Genomic DNA, 21,039 nt, shown 5'->3' on the forward strand with positions numbered 1-21,039 from the left:
CAGCCGCTCCTCTAAACAGGAAGGGGGGGCGACCTCCAGCTGGAAGACGCTTCTGCAGACAAAGGGTCAAGGCTGTGCTTGAAACCTTTGTTTAAATCACCTTGTTAAAAAAAAGTGCAGACGAAGGGTCATTTTGTTTCCATTTCCCCAAACGGTTCTTTCAGGCGCTTAAGACTATTTGTCCTGTGAGAACCAACCATGTCATCAAGTGGACCTTTTGACACGGCTGCCGTTCAGACAGAGAGTTTCGTCTAAATATTGCGGAAAATATTTTGGTATGGTAAGCACAGTCTAAAATAGCCACGGACAGCCCGTTCAGCAGCAGACGCTTGTAAATTCCACCAGACACAGTGGGGATGGGGTGCTTTTAGAGCTGTGATGGTGAGAAGAACTGAAGCCTAAGGAAAGGAACTCCTCAGACTGGCTGAGCCTCCTGGGGATGGGATTCAGCTGGTCAGGTCCCGAGGGGGCACTGCAGCCCCCTCCCCTTACCCTGAGCGGCCCCCTCTCCAAAGGACTTTCTCTGGGTCTTCTGCTTTCTCTTCCTTTCTCTTGTCTTCCTTCCTCTGTTCTCTCTTTCTCTCCCTCCCTCCCTTCCCTCCTTTTTCTTTCTCTCTTTTCTCTTTTTTTCTGTTACTGTCTCTTTCTTTCTTTCTTCCTTGTCAAAGAGCCAGGTGGGAGTGAAGCTGCAGTCAGACCTGTTCCCCACTCGCCTTCCCCTTGGACACGGGTTGGGCAAGGACTCAAGGCAGAACATACACCCGAAGCCAGCCAGGCAGAGACTCCGCTGTCCTGCCCACACGTACGGGATCCGCTGGGCAGAGCAGCCCAGGGCTATCAAAGCTCCTGGCACCCTCGGGTGTGAAAGCAGAGAGCTTCACTTCCCACGCCGCGGCTGCCGGCCCCATCCTGGATGCAGGGTCAGGCCGAGTTCCCTTCCCAGGACGGCGCGCCCTGCCTGCTGGTCCTTATCCTCAGACGCAGCCTTCCTGATGGGCGTGCCCTTGCTGCATCCTTGCCCCGACGGCGAGCTGTCTTCTGTCTGCCTGGACATCTGGCATCAATTCAGAGTGAAGGGCAAGTCGAGTGGCATGAAGCGCGCCAGCTTCGTAAGGATGAATCTCCGTGACGGGCCGAGACACGGAGCTTGGGAATCAGGTCGTTCCTACGCGATATGAGTGGGAAATGACCATTCCTGGGCCAGGCCCCTCCGTGGGAACGCCTGAGGGATGGCGTTTCTCTGGAAGACGAGTGGGAGAAGCTGTGTGGCCAAGAAAATACTGTGCCACACAAGCTCTCGGATGGTTACAAGCATCAGAACGATTTCGGATCGTGTCTCTCCTGCTGGGATTTCTCCTTTCAGCTCACGGGGAGCCCGGGTCTCGAACCAGACGCAGCGAGGGCACTGCAGGTGGAGGACACTCTGCGGCCTCTGCTGTAGGACCCTCTCAAAACCCAAACCTGCTAGCAAACACGTTTGGGATTTGCGGGTCATCCGTAACTGGTGACGTTCATCAGGGACCCTTAGAGAGGCAGGGATTTCTGCAAGGCTTGTGAAGGGAAAGGAAAGACGCCCCCGTTAATTCAAAGATGGAGAGCACGCTGGCGCCCGGCCTCAGGCAGAGCGCGCTGGGCCCCTCGGGGCAGGTGGCCTGGACGGTGGGGTGGAGGAGGGGACAGCAGGCTGGCGTGAGGGAGGGGCGGAGAGGCTGGATGAGGGGGCCGGATGGGCAGAGAGCTAAGGAAAACACCCGAAGTGCACAACCTGGGTGTGTGTGTGTGTGTGTGTGTGTGTGAGATGGTTCGCTGTGGTCCTATGTGAGATTTCAACAGAAGCAAACTCACTTAGGCACAATTAGGGAGGGAGAAGGTTCTAATTCACACAAACAATAAAACCCTCAAAACAAAGGTTTCCCTTTTACACGGACACAATGTCCTCAAGTTTACACAGCAGTGGGCTTTGACGACTGACCCCAGGTTGTGGTTTTTACGAAAACTCATCAGGCGTGAGATTTCCTGCGTGGCCACACTTGAGATAAATGGGTTTCTCCAGCAGCTCCCGCTCTGGGGCGGTGGGTTAAGAATCCGACCGAAGCGACCCGAATTGCTGCGGAGGCTGGGGCTCCATCCCCGGGCTGGTGCTGGGGATGAGAGGATCCTGGCTGGGAACGTCCATCTGCAGTGGGTGCAGCCATCAACAAAGTGGGTCCCTCTAAACCCTGGGGACCTCGCAGGCTCATGGCTCCTGGGGGCTCCCTGATCCTCTGGCTGGAGGAGGAAAGGACAGGGGGGCCCGGCTGTCATCTGCCACTGGCTGGGTCTGAGGGCCGACTCAAAAGATGCCTCATCCCCATATAGAAACAAAACGCAAATGAGAACCGGTCTCTCTGAAAGAAGTCAGATTATTTCCAGTATTTGCATCGACCAGGAAGGGCTACTCAGGGACTTCAGGCAGGTCACAGGGGCCACTGGGGAGGAAATCAAGCCAACTGGATTTCTCTTCCAGCAAATTTATCTTCAGGAAAAGCAGGAGGGTTTTTGAGAAGCAGGAAGCATGGCTACAGTTAAACCGCCCAGCCTGGTCCAAACACCCCCGCTCTCACTTGCAAAGACATCCGTCACCCTGTGCCACCCATCGTGCTGGGGAAGCGTGACCACAAAATTCATTTTCACGTAGCCCAGGGAAAAGGCCCACCTGGAAAGCACTGGGGCAGCAGCATTTTGAAGAGTGTCCTGTCCCACCCCAGGCCCGGCCGAAGCCAGAGACCCCGTGGGGCACGAAGTTTCCTCACACCTCCCCACTTTACCTGCGTGACAGCCGACTTGTCATCACCTGGACCCCTTTCAGAGGGAAGAGGCGGAGGCCCAGAAAGTGACCGTCCCTGAGCCTCACACCAGTGAGGGGCAGAGTGGGTGGCCCGGCAATGGCGCGGATGTTCTGGAACGCGGCTGCACATCAGAACCCACCCCTAGAGCTTTCCTAGATGGGAAAGCCTGGGCCACAAGCAAGACCAGCTTCAGCAGAAGCTCCGCGATGGGACCAGGCATCGGCTGTTTTTCTTTTTAACAAATTATGGCTCATTTCACTCAGTATGAGATTCTCTAGTTCTATCCATGTTGCTGCAAATGGCATTATGTCATTCTTTTTTATGGCTGAATAGTATTCCATTGTGTGTACAGAACAAAGGGTGGGGAAAAAAATGTAATTGTAATGTATATATGTAAGGATAACTTGATCCCCTTGCTGTACAGTGGGAAAATAAAATAAAAACAAAAAAACCCAACAACAAAAAAAAACAAATTATGACGTCAAAACACATGTAGCATAAAATTGACCCTTTTAAAGTGTACGCTTCAGTGGTGTGACATGCATCCCAAGGTCGTCCCGCCCTCATCACCAGTTAGTTCCAGAACGTCTCATCCCCTAAAAGGGAGCCCTGTACCCATTTAGCAGCCACTGCCCCCCAACCTCCCCCGGCCCTGGCCGCCTCACGGCTGCTTCCTGATGCTGCAGACAGATCCACTTTCCTGACTGCTGCTCAAAAACGCAATCGGACAACACGTGGCTTGGGGGCCTGGCTTCTTTCTTCCTCTCTCCCTCCCTCCTTCCTTTCAGGGGCCACACCCACGGCACATGGAAGTTCCAGCATATGAATCTGAGCTGCAGCTGCAACCGACACCACAGCTGCAGCACATGCCAGAGCCTTTAACCCATTGTGCTGGGCTGGGGATGGAACCTGCATCTCCTCAGTCGGGTTCTTAACCCACTGCACCACAGTGGGAACTCCTGGGCCTGGCTTCTCTCCCTCGGTGTGGTGATTTCCAGCCTCCTCTGCAGGGCAGCCTGGGTCGGAGCTTCCTCTCTCCACGGCTGTGGCGCACGCACGTCCTGTCTGCCTCATCTGGGGACAGGTGTCTGAGCTGTGCCCGCCTTTGGGCTCTGAGCCCAGAGCCGCCATGAACCCCTGTACCGGTGTTTGCCTGAATCTCCGCCATCCGCTCCTGAGGATCTGGGAGCAGAGGCACGGGGTCTCCGCTTCACTGCCCGAGGGACCGGCCGCTGCCACACGGCTGCCCAGCAGCCGTGGGACCTTCCTGCCAGCAGCAGGAGAGCTTCCGGCATCTCCACACCCTGGCCAGCCCTTGTTAGCCATGCGTTCCATCTCGGTGGGTTGGTTTGGGGTTGCAGCCCCTGTTCGCCGTGGCCCCAGGCACCCTTGCTGGCTGTTAGACGTGTGCTTCCTGAGAGGCAAGGCTAAGAACCACTGAGGCCGAGGCCTCCCCTGTGACCACGACACCACGCTGCCCAGGGCACAGGTGGCTGGTTCTTCCTTCCCCCTCAGGGCGAAGCCTTAGAGCATGGGCACAGGAGCTGCCTGCCTGTCCCTGAGACGTCCCTCTGAAAGCCTCAGAAAGGGAATGACACCGTTTTCCCAAGGGACCCTTGAACAGGGCACCACAACGGTCACCACACACAGAGAAAACAAAATACCAATCACTTCCGCGGAGGCCGCGGACACTGGAAGAGCGGGGGGAGCCAAGTCTCGCTCAGGTGCAGGAGGGGTCACGCCTGGGCCCAGCCGAGTGCTCTCTTATTTCCAGGGCAAAACTACAGGGTCTTGGGGGTGGATGGTAAACCTTCCACCCAGATGCAAGTCCATGTGTAAACTTCCCGATGCTCAGTCAGCTTCTGCCTCAAAAACAGAGCCTCTCACCCCAAGCCCGGAATTGTGGCCTCCGGCAACTGCTCCCAGTTTTGGCTTGATGGTCACACAGCAAACCAGAATGAGCGGGTGGGACAGAGCGACGCGCAGCTCTCAGACTGCTGACTTTGCAGCCAACTACAATCTTCAGCTCTTTCTACCCGAACGACGAGAGAATCTGGTCTCGCCTAGGCCGTGGTACGTAAGCCAGATTTTCAGCCTCAATCATCCAGGTTGAAGGTCGGCAGCCTTGCGCGACGGACAACAGAGACCTGCGTGAATTTCACTGTCCCACGCGATCTGCGGCGCCACAGTCTGCAAGGTCTTCCTCTGAGAGGCCAGGAAGTGTGTGGCCAGGAAGTTCCTGGCCCTGGGCTGCTGTGGACACCTCTTCTGCAGACACTAAGGGTCAGAACCCACTGCCCAACAGGGGACGGCTGTCACCTGCCGGGCTGCACCTGCCCTTCTCAGAGTCTCCCTAGGATACTGACAAGTGACTGGTGTGGCTGGAAAAGGAGACACACATGAGAAATAAGTGTGACGATTTTTTTTCTTCTTAAGCCGCACCTGCAGCCCATGGATGTTCCTGGGCTAGGGGTCGAATCAGAGCTGCAGTAGCCGGCCTGCACCACAGCCACAGCAACGCCAGATCCGAGCCACATCTGTGACCTATGCCACAGTCTGTAGCAGCACCACATCCTGAACCCACTCAGCGAGGCCAGGGATCGAATCTGCCTCCTCAAGGACACCATGTCGGGTTCTTAACCCCTGAACCACAAGCAGACACCGGTCTTTCCCGTCGATCGCTGATTTGAGAAAGCACTGAAGAGCAGGGGAGCGCGTCAACTATAAGTTCCAATAAAGAGCAGACACGTGGCCTTGCCAGGAAAGCCTTGTACCTGCAGCTGGTTGCAGAGCGCTGACTCCCACCCCATTATCATGACACCTGGTACCTGTCCCATGGAGCTGGGGCCCCACCTCACTCTGATGCCTGCCCCTGGGGCCACACAAAACCCGCACACATGCCCCTGCCACATTCACATTGAGGGGCTCTCTGCATCCTTAAAGAAATGATTTGGGCCCAACCTCTCTCGTCAGCACATTTATGGGACCAAACACAAGAGGAAAAACTTGGAATAACCCTCTATTAAATATCTGCTAATATTCATTATTGCCTAAGGTTTCCAGGTCGTCCCTTCCCTCAGGGAAATCTGTCACCACAAGCACTGTCACAGGGCTCTCCCAGGGAGCGCTGGCAAAGGCAGGTATTACTCCAAAAGCAAAGGCAGCTCCTACACACAGTAACGGGAGCTCCACGTCTGCTTGGAGACAGCGATTTTGTCATGAGAACCTTTAACGTCTGCTCTCTTAGCAACTTCTGAATATGCAAAACAGTATCATTACCTAGAGTCCCCATGCTGTCCATTACATCCCCATGGCTTATTTTATAACTTTTAAAACCATTGCTGCATCCTTTTTCACTCCCTTCACCCTTTTTATCTACTTCCCAGCGTGCTGCCTCTGGCAACCACCAATCTGTCCCCTGCATCTGTGAACCTGTTTGTGTGTTATTTACTTATTTAGGAAGTGAGATCAGATGGTACTTGTCTTTCTTTGTCTGATGTATGTCACTTAGCATAACCCCCTCAAGGTCCACCATCCATGTTGTTGCAAATGCCAAGGTTTCATTCTTTTTAATGGCTGAATAATGTTCCACTGTGTACGTGTACCACGGCTTCTTTATCCATGTATCCACTAGGAACGCTTAGGTTGTTTCCATATTTTGGTTATTGCAAGCAGTACTGAAATGAACATAGAGGTGTAAATATCTTTTCAAGATAGTATTTTCATTTTCTTTGGGTAAATACCCGAGGTGGGATTGCTGGGTCATATAATTCTGCTTTTACTTTTTGGGGACCCTGCATACTCTTTTCCACAGCGGCTGTACCAGTTCACATCCCAGCAACAGTGTAGGCGGGTTCCCGTCTCTCCACACCTTCTCCAGCTCTTGTTATCTCTTGTGTCTTCTTGATGAAGGCCCTCCTGCGATGCGATGTGGTATCTCATGGTGGTTTGGGTTTGCATTTACCCTGATGATTAGTGATGCGGAGCATCTTTTCCTGTGTCTGTTGGCCAAGTCTACGTCTTTTTTAGAGGAATGTCTCTTCAGATCCTGGGCCCACTTTTTAATGGAAGTGTTTGTGTTTTTTTGCCATTGAGCTCCATGGTTTCAGGTCTTACATTCATGTTTTAAACCCATTTTGAGCTCATTTTTACGTATGGTGTCAGACGGTGGTTCCATTTCATTCTTTCGCATGCGTCTGTCCAGTTTTCCACCGAGGAGACTCTTCTCTCCCCATTGTACAGCTGGACTCCTTTGCCGCAAATCAACTGCACACACGCATGTGGGTTTATCTCTGGGCGCTCTATATTGCTCTGTTTTCTGTGTGTCTGGTTTTATGCCAATTCCATGGTGTTTTGATGACTATGGCTTTATGATAGAGTTTGAAATCATGGAACGTGATGCTTTCAGCTTTGCCCTTCTTTCTCGGGGTTGCTTTGGCTGTTTGTGGTCTTTTGTGGTTACATTCATCTTTTAGATTACTTGTTCCATTTCTGTCAAAAATGCCAATGGAATTCTGACAGGGATTACCATGAATCCGCGGATTGCTTTGGAGAATATGGACATTTTAACAATATTAATTCTTCCAATCCATGAACAGGGGATATCTTTGTATTTATTTTGTCTTCTTCAATTTCTTTCATCATGTCTTACAGTTTGCAGTGTGCAAGTCTTTCATCTCCTTGGTTAAATTTATTCATAGGTATTTTATTTGTTATCATGCAACTGTAAATGGGTTTTCTTAATTTCTCTTCCTTAGAGTTTGCTATTAGTGTATAGGAATGCATATTTCTGTATATTGCTTTTGTATTCTGCACCTTTATTGAATTCATTTGTTAGTCCTAACTTTTTTGGTGGAGTCTTTATAGTTTTCTATATACAGTATAACATCATCTGAAAATAGTGATGGTTTTACCTCTTCCTTTTCAATATGGGTGCCTTTTATTTCCTTTTCTTGCTCTGACTAGGACTTCCAATAATATGTTAAGTAAAATAGTGCAGGGGTGGGGAGTTCCCATCGTGGCTCAGTGGAAATGAATCTGACTAGTATCCATGAGGATGCAAATTTAATCCCTGGCCTCCATCAGTGGGTTAAGGACCCGGCATTGCTGTGAGCTGTGGGGTCGGTCACAGACATGGCTCAGATCTGGCATTGCAGTGGCTGTGGTGTAGGCCAGCAGCTATAGCTCAAATTTGACCACTAGCCTGGGAACCTCCATATGGAGGTGTGGCCCTAAAAAGACAAAATTTAAAAAAAGTAGTGAGGGGGCAATCTTTGTCTTGTCCCTGATCTTGGAAGAAAAGCTTTCAGCTTTACTCTTGGGTGTAATGACAGCTGTAGGTTCATCACAGAAGGCCTTTTTTACGCTGAGGTACAGTCCCTCTATACCCACTTTGTAAAGAGCTTTTACCACATGGATGCTGAATTTTGTCCAATGCCTTTTCTGCATCTACTAAGAGGATCATGGGTTTATCTTTCATCTCGCTAATGAGGTCTCTATCGCACGGATTGATTTGCTGATGTTGCACCATTCTTCATTCCCTGGGATAAATCCCACTCGATCATGGCATGTGATCCTTCCAATGTATTACTGCTGCTGCTGTTGCTAACACTTTGGTGAGGATTTTTGCATCTGTGCCCATCAGTGCTATGGGCCTGTAATTTTCTTCTCTTGTGACACTTTTGTCTGAATTTGGTATCACGGTAATGCTGGCCGTGTTAAATGAGCCCTCTTTTATTTTTTGGAACAATTTGAGGAGGATTGCTATAATTCTTCTTTGAATGTTTGAGAGAATTCCCCAGTCGGGCTGTCTGACCATTTGTTGGATTCCCTACCGTTGTAAATAGTAGCCTTACATAGAAAACCTGAGAAGGTGACTGGTGGGTCTCACAGTGCAGAAGAGGTTCAAACCAGCGGGTGAAGCCCCACACTGGAACCACCTGCTCCTCTATGGGAGTGACCACAGCTAGCCTTTCAGGCATCCTTGACCCCTGGTCATGATCTGCCCCCCACAGTCAGCTCTAAGGTGGCTCTCTAGCTTTACTCTGCTGTGAACCAAGGCTCTAGCCTCAGCCTACCTCAGCTCACCTGACTCACTGGTCCTGCTGAACTTGCAACATCCAGAGCGGGATCTCCAAGTATTATCTGACAGCAAATCGATATATGTGAAATTTGCGTCTTCTCATCCTTCATCACGGCACTCTAACTTCCATGGTCAGTGTCTCAAGAGCCAAGTAAATCCCCTGTACTATTTCTGGCTCACTCCTCAGACGGCAGCCTGGGTGGAGCCTGACACACTCAGGACAGTGGGGATGCCAGCTCTGCTCCTTGCGGAAGTCCCAGCACAGCGTTCGAGGGCAGTGGAAATCTTCCCTCAGCTCTGAGGACCCGCAGGGGCTACCACTGCTCCTTGGGTAGCAGCAGGGAGGACCGAGATGTACAGGGGCTTTGAGAGCATCAGGGGACAAGTACCACACCGCCAGCATCATCCACAGTCCTGGTGGAGCCGGCCATACTCTGTAGAAGGCGGCAGAACCTCAGCACAACGCGGTCAAATCAGACAATCGTGTTCACTGTGACTCATTAAGAACATGAAAAAGAAGCTTCTCTCTCACCCTCTGCCCCAGTAACACACAAAGGCTCTGGTGCGTGTCCCTCTTCCGTGACCGAGCCCTTGTCCTAGAACAGGCTGGGCTGGAGGGTGGCCCTCGTACCTGGTCGGCATTCAGAAAGGTGGCCACTGGCCCACCTCGCAGGTCCTCCTAACCCCTCCCCTACGTGGGTGGGGCCAGCAGATCAAGGAGAGGAGAGGGTGGCAAGGATTTCCCACCGCGGTGCCCAGAGGTGGGCATGGACATCCTCTCTCACTTGGAAATCCTCTCTCCTCACCCTCTAATGCTTCTGAGGGAGGGGTTACTTAAATCTCTGCCTAAAAACTTAGAGTGCCACACAATTGGGATAGATGCTTCAGCACTAGTAACTTTCTTTTTCCGTGTATAATCTGACTTTGCTTATGCTAAACACTTGTCTCGAGCAACAACTTGAGCCGTCAATCCATCTTCACTGGCTGTACTTCTGACCGTGCCATCATGCATGCAGTGGGCACAAAGGAAGGAGCTCCCTCCTCTTGGTTCCAGGCACCACGCTGGCAGCTAGAGGCAGAGGCATGGAAATGTGATGATGACTCTTGCCCTCACTGAGCTTATGGTCCTTTCCCCTTTCTGCTACCGACTGGCTCCAAGGTTTCAGCAAAACCAGGCTGTGGTGGCTGTTGAGGTCGGAAGGCACCCTCTAAAGAGCAATGCAGCGGTGACGGAGAGGATCCCGACACAGTCCAATCGACCCAGACGGCTGGAAAGAGGCGTCAGAGTCGTAAACGTGTGTATCATGTTTATGACAAAACAAAGAGCCTGACGCGGCTCCTGTGTATTCTCGGCTTCACGGGCGCAGATTTCAACCCCCTCCCCGATAAAGGAGGGAAAACCCAGAAGCCAGATGCCAAAGGTGCAGGGTGTGCTGAGCAGAGCAGCCTCCAAGTCAGCACCTGTTTGACTTGATGGACCCCAATGGAGGAACAATCCATGCATTTAACTGCATTGTAGCTACACTCTGGGCGTTGTTCAGAATCTGTCCTAGGTCCCATCATCATGATTTATACGGAGGGGGGCCGTGTCATCAGCAATGAAACTGCTAACGCTCCCTCGAGCCAACCTCCACGCAGTCACACAGCACTCCCCTCACCCCAGGCAGAGCTGGCAAGGAAATTCAGATGCAAGTGAAAATCCTATCTTTTCCTCTATAGGTCACTGTATTTTCAAAGAAATAAGCTTCAAAACCATCTGCATTTATGGCTTGCGCGTATTTTTTGCTACAAAGCTGGAAAAGCATCCAGACAATATGAGATGGAAATCTAGCATTCTAAAAGGAAACGAGTATCAAAGACAAACCACCTAGGAAATATCTCTAAATATTTACTCTTACAGTTTAACCAAAATACCTTGATCAAATATCTATATTTATCTATGTCACAGATTCTGTCAAGCTACAGAGGCAAAACATTCCTTTCTCTCCCTTTTTTATAATGATTTTTATTGTTTCCATTATAGCTGGCTTACAGCTTTCGGTCCATTTTCTACTGTACGGCAAGGGGACCCAGTCACATACATGTACACGTTCTTTGTTGGCACGTGATCATGCTGCGTCATACGTGACTCAACCTAGTCCCCAGTGCCACACAGCAGGGTCCCTTTGCTTATCCATTCCAAAGGCAAGAGTCTGCGTCTATGAACCCCAAGCGCCCCGTCCGTCCCACTCCCTCCCCCTCCCCCTTGGCAACCACAAGTCTGTTCTCCAAGCCCATGACAAAACATTCCTTTCTTGCTTTCCTATTTTTCTTGGTTTTTCTCCTTTTTAAAAATCTCAGACTTTCCAGGCAGTGGTTACTGTCCAAGTTTACCAAGTTATCTCAGTCTGGAGCCTGGTGCCAAAATTCTGACCCGTGCCTCCCAAGAGCTGGTGTCAGTGTCTCTCCTCCAAGGGGAGACACCAGGCTCTCCAGGGTCACGCAGGAAACCTCTCGAGTCAACAGGAGGCTTTACGGGTGGCTGTCCTTCCAAAGAGCTACGCTTCCCTCATAATTACAGCCCCACAGTCTATCACGGGGCAGCGCACAACCTCCGCCAGCGAAACATGGGCCTCGTTCTGACCTCGAGATGAAAGGGATGCCAACGTCAACGTCAGGCCGCCTCCCTGTCCCCTGCTCCCTGTCCCCTGCTCCAGGACTCTCTCAAGACCTCCAAACGCCCCTGCGGCTGGACTCCAGCATCGCTGGGCAGGGCTCCTGGGGTGTGTTTCTTCTGGAGGTCGCGCTTGGCCTGGCTTCCCCTCGGAGTCCCAGGTGCCCTCCGGAGCCCAAGCTTGGGTGAGGCCACCCGCCGTGAGGACAGGGCCAGGAGGGCAAGGCGGGGCCATCGTCTGCTTCTCCGTGCTGCCGGGTTCCAGAAGCAGCTTGCATGCCACTCACCCCGCCTACCTGCGAGCAGGACTGACTTTCTGCAGTTCTGTGTTTGTCCGTCCAAGAGCAGAGGAAGGCCACAGAAGGCGAGCAGGTGTTAGGAAAAAACAGACACTCGTGTTCCAAGGGAAATAAGGAAAATCAGGATCTTGAAAGGGACTTTTTTTTTCTGCCTCTCATCCCTAAGGTGAAATTCTCAGCCATGAGGTTAAAAATCTCCATTTCCTCTTCTCACTCTGAGAACAAGCTGTTGGCAAGAGGCACTTCAGTCAACTCTCCAGGCTCTAGTGAGAGCCGTTTATTCCCATTCTAAGAATTCAGTGCTTTGGTAAAAATTTGTCACGGCTTTAAAAACTAGGCCTTCCTGAGGCATATGGAGTGATTGGCCAACGGGGACCTGCTGTCCAGCACAGAGAACTCTACCCAGTATCCCGCGATCACCCACGTGGGGAAAGAATCGGCGAGAGAGTGGACGTGAGCGCATGTGTGACAGGTCACTCTGCTGTGCAGCAGAAATGGTCGCAGCCTCGTAAATCAACTCTACGCCAATAAATCTTAAAACGAAATACAAAATAGCGTAAAAACAAGACCTTCCCCTGAGAGTTTCCAGATTCTCATTGGAGAGCATATGTCACATGAAATCTTTCAAAAATGATTTTTCACGGGCTAACAGGTGTACAAAGAACCTGCGGATCATTTTTCTAAGTGACATCTTAGGGTTTGTGAACCCTCCACGGTTTGATAGAAGGTTCACGTCGGAGTCGCTGGAGCTACAGCGTATGGGAGAAACAGCGAATCGAGGGCTTATCAGCTCCGGTATCTGCTGCTGGGGGTGCACTTGAAGGAAGCACCAGGGTAACATAAACTGCCCGGAAAGCCATAACACCGTCTCACCCTCTGAGTTTTTAAAACCTTTGCAAGCCTCTTTTATAAGGAAAGTCCCCCAAATGAAAACAGGCTCCGGGGACAGAGGTGGCCCTCGCGTTCTTCATAACAGTAGGGAAAAGAGGCAACCCGTAACCAAGTCACAGGGCAGGGTGCGGCAGCTTAGCAGGTGCAGCTTCCAGTGCCTCCCTGGGCCTGGTGCCCGTGCAGCCTCACTTAACCCCTCAGGAGCCTTGGGGGGAATGCCTGCAAGTCCACAGCACAGCCGGGGAAGCTGGGGCTCTAAGAAAGCCAGCCTCCACGTCCAAGCAAACAGAAACCAAAGCCACGCTTCCCCCTCTTCCTGGAAGATCGCAGAACCTTTAAACAACTATTGAGACCACATCGTACCAGAGCAAACTGTACACGACATGAGGCCCCATGAAACAAGTGTGGATCTGTTGGCCGTTGGGATAAGAAAGGCTCAGGGGACCACAGAGTGAGCGGAAGCTGCGCGGACTGCGGGGCTTCCTGTGCGACCCCCCACTCCACCTGTAAATCTCCCACGAGCTGTTCATCCCACCATCGTGAACACAGAGCCCGGGAGAAGGCGACCAGCTGCAAAAATCCTTCTTCAAAATACATTTGTAGCACAAACCAGTGCGGCCTCCCAAGCAGAGCTCAGCCCCTCGGGACGCGTTTTTCTGCTGTGGGTTTGGGCAGGCTCAGAAACCCTGCGAAGCTTAGCCTTTCCAGTTTCAGCGGCGTCGGCTGTGCTGTGGCAACACGGACCCCTTGTGGCAGGTTTTGGGGGGGCACGCTCTTCATCGCTTCATCACCCACGTGAGACGTGACTCTCACCAGGCGGGGCAGAGACGCCGGCTCTCCGATGAGCACGGGGCTCCCGGCGCCAAATTATGGATTTGGCTTTAAAACCTGGCTTTTAGTGAATTTTTCTGAAAGTGTCCCATTACTGATGGGCATCCCTCTAGACGCGGGCTGGGCTCCGGTATGGCCTCCACCTTCAGCAGGGCCACAACCTGGACTCTGAACGCTTATTCAGGTTTTAGAAAGAGAATCCCCTCGGAACACAGTGAGCAACTCCTAGCAAGATGGAATATTCCAGACTTGCCTCAACAGGGGGGAAATGGCACCAGATGATTTTTATTATATTGAGGCAACACTTTTAAAACCATTCCCCAGAAGACCTTTTAACTAAGAAGCGATACAATGGTATCTGATGGGGCTTTTTTTTTTTTTTTTTTTTTTTAATGACTGCACCCACGGCTCATGGAAGTTTCCGGGTCAGGATATTGAATCTGAGGGAGAGCTGCAACCTATGCCACAGCCAGATCCTTAATCCACTGAGCAGGGCTGGGGATTGACCCCGCACCTCTGCAGCGACCTGAGCTGCTACCACCAGATTCTTAACCCACTGCACCACGGTGGGAATGCCTGGATAATTTTTTTAAAGCAAATCTCTTTTTTCTGACTCCTCAGGTTACGGGGTCGGGAACCAGGTACGCTTTCTCGAGGAAAACAAACAACAGTGTCTGGACGGCTTCTAGCAGTGCTCTGACCCAGCCACTCCCCGCCTCGGAAGCCTCCCGAAGGGCCGGCGGAGCTCGGCAGCTGCGCGTCATTAAGAGGATGCTGCAGACGAGGGCTGCTATGCCCACGACACACACGAGAGAGGTCCCCTCTGCCGCCTGGGGATGCAAGCTCAGCTCCACCCCGAGGGGCAGACGCGGGCCCTCGGCGAGGGGTCGGTGGCACGAGGAGATTTAGGAAGACGGGAGTGGTGTCTGAGCCCCAACACGCTCGATGGAGAAGAATATGCCATCGAATATTAACAAGACCTTTCGGACACAAAGAAATATAAACATGGACACGAGACACGTGGATAAACCTTAATAGATGGATGGGAACAGCCGCTTGGCCTCTGGAAGCTGGAAGTTCCGTGTCTGTACGAAGGGCTGCTCTCCCTTTGCAGTGTTGTGGGGGGACCCGCGAGGCCATGTGACGAAGCACCAGCCTGACACGGGCGGGCAGGTGGTGGCAGCCGTGGCCGTCGCCCTCTTGGGCCGTCGTCATTTCATTGGTGCTGTCCTGCCTCAAACCCAGGAAACGCTCACTTCCAGACCAGTAATCAATCTACCTCACTGCAGAATCATTTACTGACGTGGCTGTGCAGTGAAAGTCACCCACTATTTCCGCTCCATGTCACCATAAAATGCTCTTTCTCGTCCCTTTAAACTGCTCTCTGGCAGTCCCTTTACTTAGCTCTACGATGAAGCCTGATGACAAATGAAATTGAGTCTTCGCACCTGAGAATGTGGCCTTTCTTTCTACTTACACGCCTCTTTTTTGTGTGTATTTGTAGAATTTTATAATTTTCTTCATAAATACTTTGGATATTTCCTATGAACTTTTTGCCTGGGTTTTATCTATCCATCCATCTATCCATCTGTCTGTCTACCCATCCATCCCTCTCTTTCTCTCTACCTGTCTTGTCATGAATGTGTTATGTTGCATAAATAAGAAAAAATGTCACACAAACTGGCAATGCCCACGGCAGCCTTTATGCTCCCACCCATTGGCTGTAGGAGAAGTTATAATATGGGCCCATCGTCATGACCAGAGCGGTGTGAGAGGTCAAGGCCCTCACATGACCACCGCCCCCTTCCACGTGCAGCAATGAAAAAGGAGCCACAGGAAGCTTGGAGCATCTATCTGCCTAGACTGAAAAACCCCAGAAACAAAACCCATCCAAACAAATCCATAACTTCCTTTTCTGGAAGGTCATGCGAAGCTGCTAGAAGCCCCGCCGGTCGGCCGGCAGCCCCCCGTGGGCATCAGTACTCACGCTGGAGCCCCTGCCGCGCGTGGACGTGGCGGCGTCCTCCTCGCCGTCGGCCCCGGGCTGCCTGCTCTGCTCGGCCTGCAACGAGAGCGCAGCCCCGGGTGAGAGCGGCTTCGTGGGCACGGCGGTCCCCAGCGATTTGAAAGCGAAGCAGCCACAGCCCGCGGCCCCACGGCTGCAGCACCTGCACAAACAGCCCTGCTCGCCGCCACCCCCTCGGCTGGGGAACTGGACCACGGTTCCGAATGGACCCGACGTCACGATTTTGAAATTCACGAGTCACGAGTTCGCTTCTTGGCTTTTCCCCCACGCCTCTCTCTGGCTTAGAAAATAAGTAACATGAAAACAGGAGAGGACTGAGACGATGAACTGGCTCAGAAAACCAACAACGTAAGTCGGGGTGGAGAGTTGTGCGGTTTCGATTCAGCTTTTGCCCCTGCACTGCATGCTCGGTGGCTGCGTAGCCACCGAAATAATTCACCGGGCATCTGCCCTTCTGCTCCTGAGAGGTGAGCAATCATGACTTCCCGCTTCTTTGTTTAAGAGAGGGCTTTGCTGGATGGTGTGGCAACCTCCAGCGAGAGGGTCCCTGGGGTGCACTGGAAATCACAGCTCCGGGGCCCCACCTTGCCCCCCCAAAATGAGCAAGTGCGGGGTCATGAGCCAAGGATCCAACCGTGACACTGGACCTGAAGGTGATTCTAAGGTATTTTTCACAACTGCTGAGTTAGGAGAATAAATGATTGTCAAAGAAATAATGCCCACATGGTCTCACGTTTACGAAAAGCTCCACATACCGAAGTTTTAAAACAAGGAAAGAGAGCAGCCCTCCTTGACTTTGGCCAGAGTGGTACCCTTTGAAGTATATTCTCTGGTGAGATTTTATACACAGATATGCATATTTTTTGCCCTTCAAGGAGGTAGGTAAAGATTCATTTTAGGAGCTCCTCTTGTGGCTCAGAGGGTTAAGAACCTGACTAGTATCCATGAGGCCACAGGTTTGATCCCTGGCCTCGCTCAGTGGCTTAAGGATCCAGTGTTGCTGTAGCTGTGGTGTAGGCCAGTGGCTACAGCTCTGATTCAACCACTAGCCTGGGACCCCCCATATGCTGTGGGTGCGGCCCTAAAAAAAAAAAAAGGAAAAAAGAAACAGACCCTCGAGGCCAAGAGGACAGCAGTGCACGCGGTCCAGCCACCTGACCTCAGAGGTGTCGGGAACCAGGACTCCCCGTCGCGGCTCAGCTGGTTAAGAAGCAGACTAGAATCCACAGGGGTGGATCCCTGGCCTCGCTCAGTGGGTTAAGGATCTGGCGTTGCCGCAAGACGCAGCCAAATGGCAGACGTGGCTCGGGTCTGGCGTGGCTGTGGCTGTGGTGTAGGCCTGCAGCTGCAGCGCTGATTGGACCCCTGGCCTGGGACACTCCATGTGCCGCAGGTGCGGCCCTAAAAAGCCAAAAAAAAAAAAAAGAAAAAAAAGATGTCAGGAACCAGGAACCCAACACGTACTGCGTGACAGGAAATTCTCCCGTGAAAGCCTGGATCTGTCATTTCTGGTACTTCTGGCGAGAAAGGAGAGCGCTGGCGAGGAGGAAAGGCCAGGCAGACGGGAGGGGACGGGCTCCGAAGGCCCTAAACGGGGACACGCAGAGCAGAGGTTTGCAAAGGACACACGGAGACATGCGGAACACCCGCCTCGTCTGTGATCAGGCGCCGGCAGAGAGGGCTCAAGACTTCCCATTAGGTCTGTGAATAAGACCCATCACTGGGGAGTTCCCATGATGGCTCAGGGGTTAAGAACCTGACTAGTCTCTGGGAGGATGCTGGTTTGATCCCCGGCCTTGCTCAGCGGGTCCCGTGTGGCTGTGGCTGTGGGGTAGGCCCAAGGCTGTAGCTCTGATTTGACCTCTAGCCTGGGAATCTGCATATGCTTCAGGTGCAGCCCTAAAAATGAAAACAAAAAACATCATCACTGGAAGTTTGTGATGCAGCGGCTTAAAGATTCGGCAACGTCACTGCAGCGGTCTGGGTGGCTGCAGTGGCGCGGACTCAATCCCCAGCTCAGGAACGTCTACGTGGCCGGGTGCAGCCAAAGCAAAGAGGAACCACCGTCACCCAGGACAACTGCCTTGGTGGTGGAGGTGTGACGACGAGTCTGGCCCCGCGGTTCACACTGACCCGGCAGGCTCTCCTTCCCCGAAGGAAGTAACCACTGCCACACATATTTAGAAAAATGCCAAGCTACGCCCAGAACAGATGCCCACGAAGCTGTGTGTGCAGAAGGCAGAGTCATGTGCGTAGTTAATCACTTACCTTACTGTTGCTTCTTTTATTAACTCTGAAAAATCCCAGAAATTTTTTCTTCTCTTTATCTGTTTCATCATTGTCAAGGGATGATTTTCTAAAAGTTTCTGGAAAAAAAAAAAAAGGAGTAAGTTATTTTTCAGCATCTGAAATGGGCAATCTTTAAAAAAAAAATCTCAACCAATGTTTCCTTACTCTACCCTATGGGGCTTGACTCTAGTTCTTATGAGACAGTAAACCCAGCAACCCTTTCTCTCAAAGCCTGTTGAGGCACCGCAAAGCCTCCCCCCTGGGTTCATGATATCACTCAAGGTTCTTCCAAAGGTTCTTACGATCTGCTGTATGGTTAAAAAATCCCAGAGTTCTAGATCTGAACCGAGCATCAGGAAAATAGAGTGACTCTACGTGTGAGTTTACATTCTCTAGCGGCTGCGTCAAAAAGAACCAGGTGAAATTTGTTTTAATAATATGTTGTATTCAATCCAGTGTATCTAAAGTATCTTCGTTCCATCGCACAATCCGTATAAAATTATTCATGAGATGTTCCTGGGTTTCGTACTAAGCCTTGAAAATGCGGCGCCCTTAAGACAGCCCGTCTCGGCTTGGACCAGCCCTGAGCCAGGCGCCCGCAGCAGCCACACCTGGTCTGTCGCCGCCAGGCTGACGGCGCAGCGCCCAGGACTGTGAAACTCCTGCTGTAAGGATTACGAGGCAGGAACAAACACAAACTAGACAAAATTCAGCCACGGCTTCCCTGCTTGAAGCAACCACTCCCTCCAGAGGGCGGCGTGACTGTGGTGGTTTCCCAGCTGGGACCAGAACTAAGCACGTCGGCGCTTCCAGGACCCGCGTCCCCAGGTTTTCCTTCCTCTGCCTTGACCGGAGGGATTTCCTTCTCAACCACATTCTCCAGGGGGCCCCCTGTTTCCTTTCATTGTTTTTATTTTTGAGTTCTAAATCCACAGCCTGCTTGCCCTCCTGGGTTTTCTCCATCAGGCTAGGATGGGCGCCCTCGGGCAGCTGACCACGCAGCCCAGGTCTGCTGTCTCCAGGATGGCATCCCTGGGAGCTTGCCCCCCCCCACCCCCAGAGCCCTAACTGGGAGACTCGGGGGTGGGTCCAGGCCGCCCTCTCAGGATGCCTAAGCAGCGGGGACCACACTTGAGAGCCTGAGAGCTGGTGGAGCAAAGGCCCGGGGGCACCGTGGTAGGGGCAGACCTGGGGACGACTCAGATGACCGTGGTGCACCCTCAGTGCCACCACAACCACTGGCTACCATCCTGCTGACACCCCAGAGGCCACTCCAGACCTCTGTCCTCAGTTTATCCCTTTCTCCTCTTCCAAGGCGCACAGATGGGGCCAGAGGAGAAAAGCTGTAGCTGTTGCTATAAGATCAAAAGATAGCTTTGCCCACCACTACCCACTGCTGGAGAGCCAGACTGCCAACCCGCTGGTGGACAAAAGTGGATGGCGATTTCACAAACTCCTCCACCAACATACCCACCCGAGCCAGGAAGGCATCAGGGAGCGTCTCCTGTTCCAGTCAGAGCAGGCGGACGCGGGCGTCGGTGCCTTCGGACCTGTACTTACACTGCTGCTGTCCTCCCAGCGAAGCAAACTCAGCTCCTGTGCTATCAGTGGCAAAGGCTCCAGCTTTAGCCCCGAGGGCGAGGCCTCCCCGTTTCACCCGGGGGCTCCAGCCGAGGCCCTCGGTAGCGGCGAGGCATATGCACGCACCCCGCCACACACGCGGCAGGCGGGCTTCGCGGTGAATCCCATCCAAACCCTCTGCCAGGCCAGAGCCTGTGTCCAGCGCACGGTACCACAAAGGGAAGCCGCCCACGGGCAGCAGCACACACTCGCAGTGTCCTGTACTTCCGATGGGTCTAGAATTGACTGCGTGTGACACGGACGTAGGAAGTGCAGGATGTGATGGTGCCTGGGGGATGAGGCGGTGAACAAGGAAGCAACATCTCTGGCCACAGGCTGCTACACCAAACCACACAAACCGAGAGACTGGGCCAGAGATCCAGGGTCTTGTTTCTCTCCCTGAACAGGGGCGCTGGCTGGTCACCATCCCCAGGACTCAGGCTCGGGGCAGCCCTGGCTCAGAGCCGCTCTGCGCTGACTCAGAAGCCTCAGCTGCGCTGTCCAGCTCCAAGCTGGCCTGACCTCAGAGGTGAGGCTTTGGCCACTCTGGGTGGGGCCTCCTGTGAGGTTTGGGACCACCAGGCGCCCGGAAGGATGGCCTGGAAAGCAGAGCAAGAACCCTTGGCTTCCTGAGCGTTTCCATCAGGCAAGACTCCATGCAGCGAGCGGCCCGGTGCACAGCTAGGCCTCAAGAAACGACTCAGGAGCCGGACTCCACGGTTCTAAACAGATGACAAATTGAGGGTGGCGTCTACTTTTTTTTCATTTCTGCTCATTTACTAAGACTTAAATATGAATAAAAGTGTAGGAGAGGTTGTGCTTCATCCTTAAGCACAGACTGGAAGCATCAGAATGATTTGGGAGGTGACACAGAGGAGCTGAGAGGTGCAAAGGGATGGAGAATGCTGGACCTGCCCCAGAGGACCAGCTCATCCCACGCCCACGCTTCCAGAAGAGGAAACAGACAAGCCGCCGGGGACAAGAACATGGTCACCAAGCTCATCGAGGCAAGAGGGCAACCGCGTCTGCATCGCACGGAGCTGTGCCTGTTTGCAAGTGCCCGTCGCCCGCAGATGGGGCCGTGGCACCCGGTGAGAGAAGAACCACTGTGATGAGTCTCCTTCTCTGCTGCTCTCAGCCTGCCGGTATCCCCACGTCAGATCACTCAGAACCATCATATATATTGACTTTTCCACTCAAAACAACTATGTATCCATGGTGCTTCTTTTCCTATCGAAGTCTAGTTAATTGACAATGTTGTGTTAGTTTCAGGTGTACAGCCCTGTGGCTCCGTTATACGAGGACACACATGCGTATGTCTCTACGTAAAACTTTCTCATCCTCTTGCTGTTATGGGCCACAATGGGATATCGGGAAGAGTTTTCTGTGCCATACGTAGGACCGTGTTGGTTCTCTACTTCGTAGACCGTAGCGCATACGTGTTCATCCCAAACCAATTTACCCCTCCCCCTCTGTTGCCCCCGTTGGTAATCAAGTTTGTTTTCTCTGTCTGTGAGGCT

General features: G+C 52.5%; 1 protein-coding gene across 8 annotated transcripts in view; it reads right to left on the reverse strand.

The window, feature by feature from the left end:
• Positions 1 to 21,039, reverse strand: part of COBL (cordon-bleu WH2 repeat protein) — a 204,903-nt gene that overhangs the window by 93,990 nt on the left and 89,874 nt on the right. For all 8 annotated transcript variants that reach the window (XM_047754249.1, XM_047754245.1, XM_047754242.1 and 5 more), the window contains 2 exons: positions 17,879 to 17,976; positions 15,572 to 15,646 (listed from right to left, as the gene is read on the reverse strand). In XM_047754249.1, the coding sequence (XP_047610205.1) occupies positions 15,572 to 15,646; positions 17,879 to 17,976 (173 nt within the window). The remainder of the gene's footprint in view (positions 1 to 15,571; positions 15,647 to 17,878; positions 17,977 to 21,039) is intronic.

Source organism: Phacochoerus africanus, chromosome 11, assembly GCF_016906955.1.
Source record: "Phacochoerus africanus isolate WHEZ1 chromosome 11, ROS_Pafr_v1, whole genome shotgun sequence".
Lineage (NCBI taxonomy): Eukaryota > Metazoa > Chordata > Mammalia > Artiodactyla > Suidae > Phacochoerus > Phacochoerus africanus.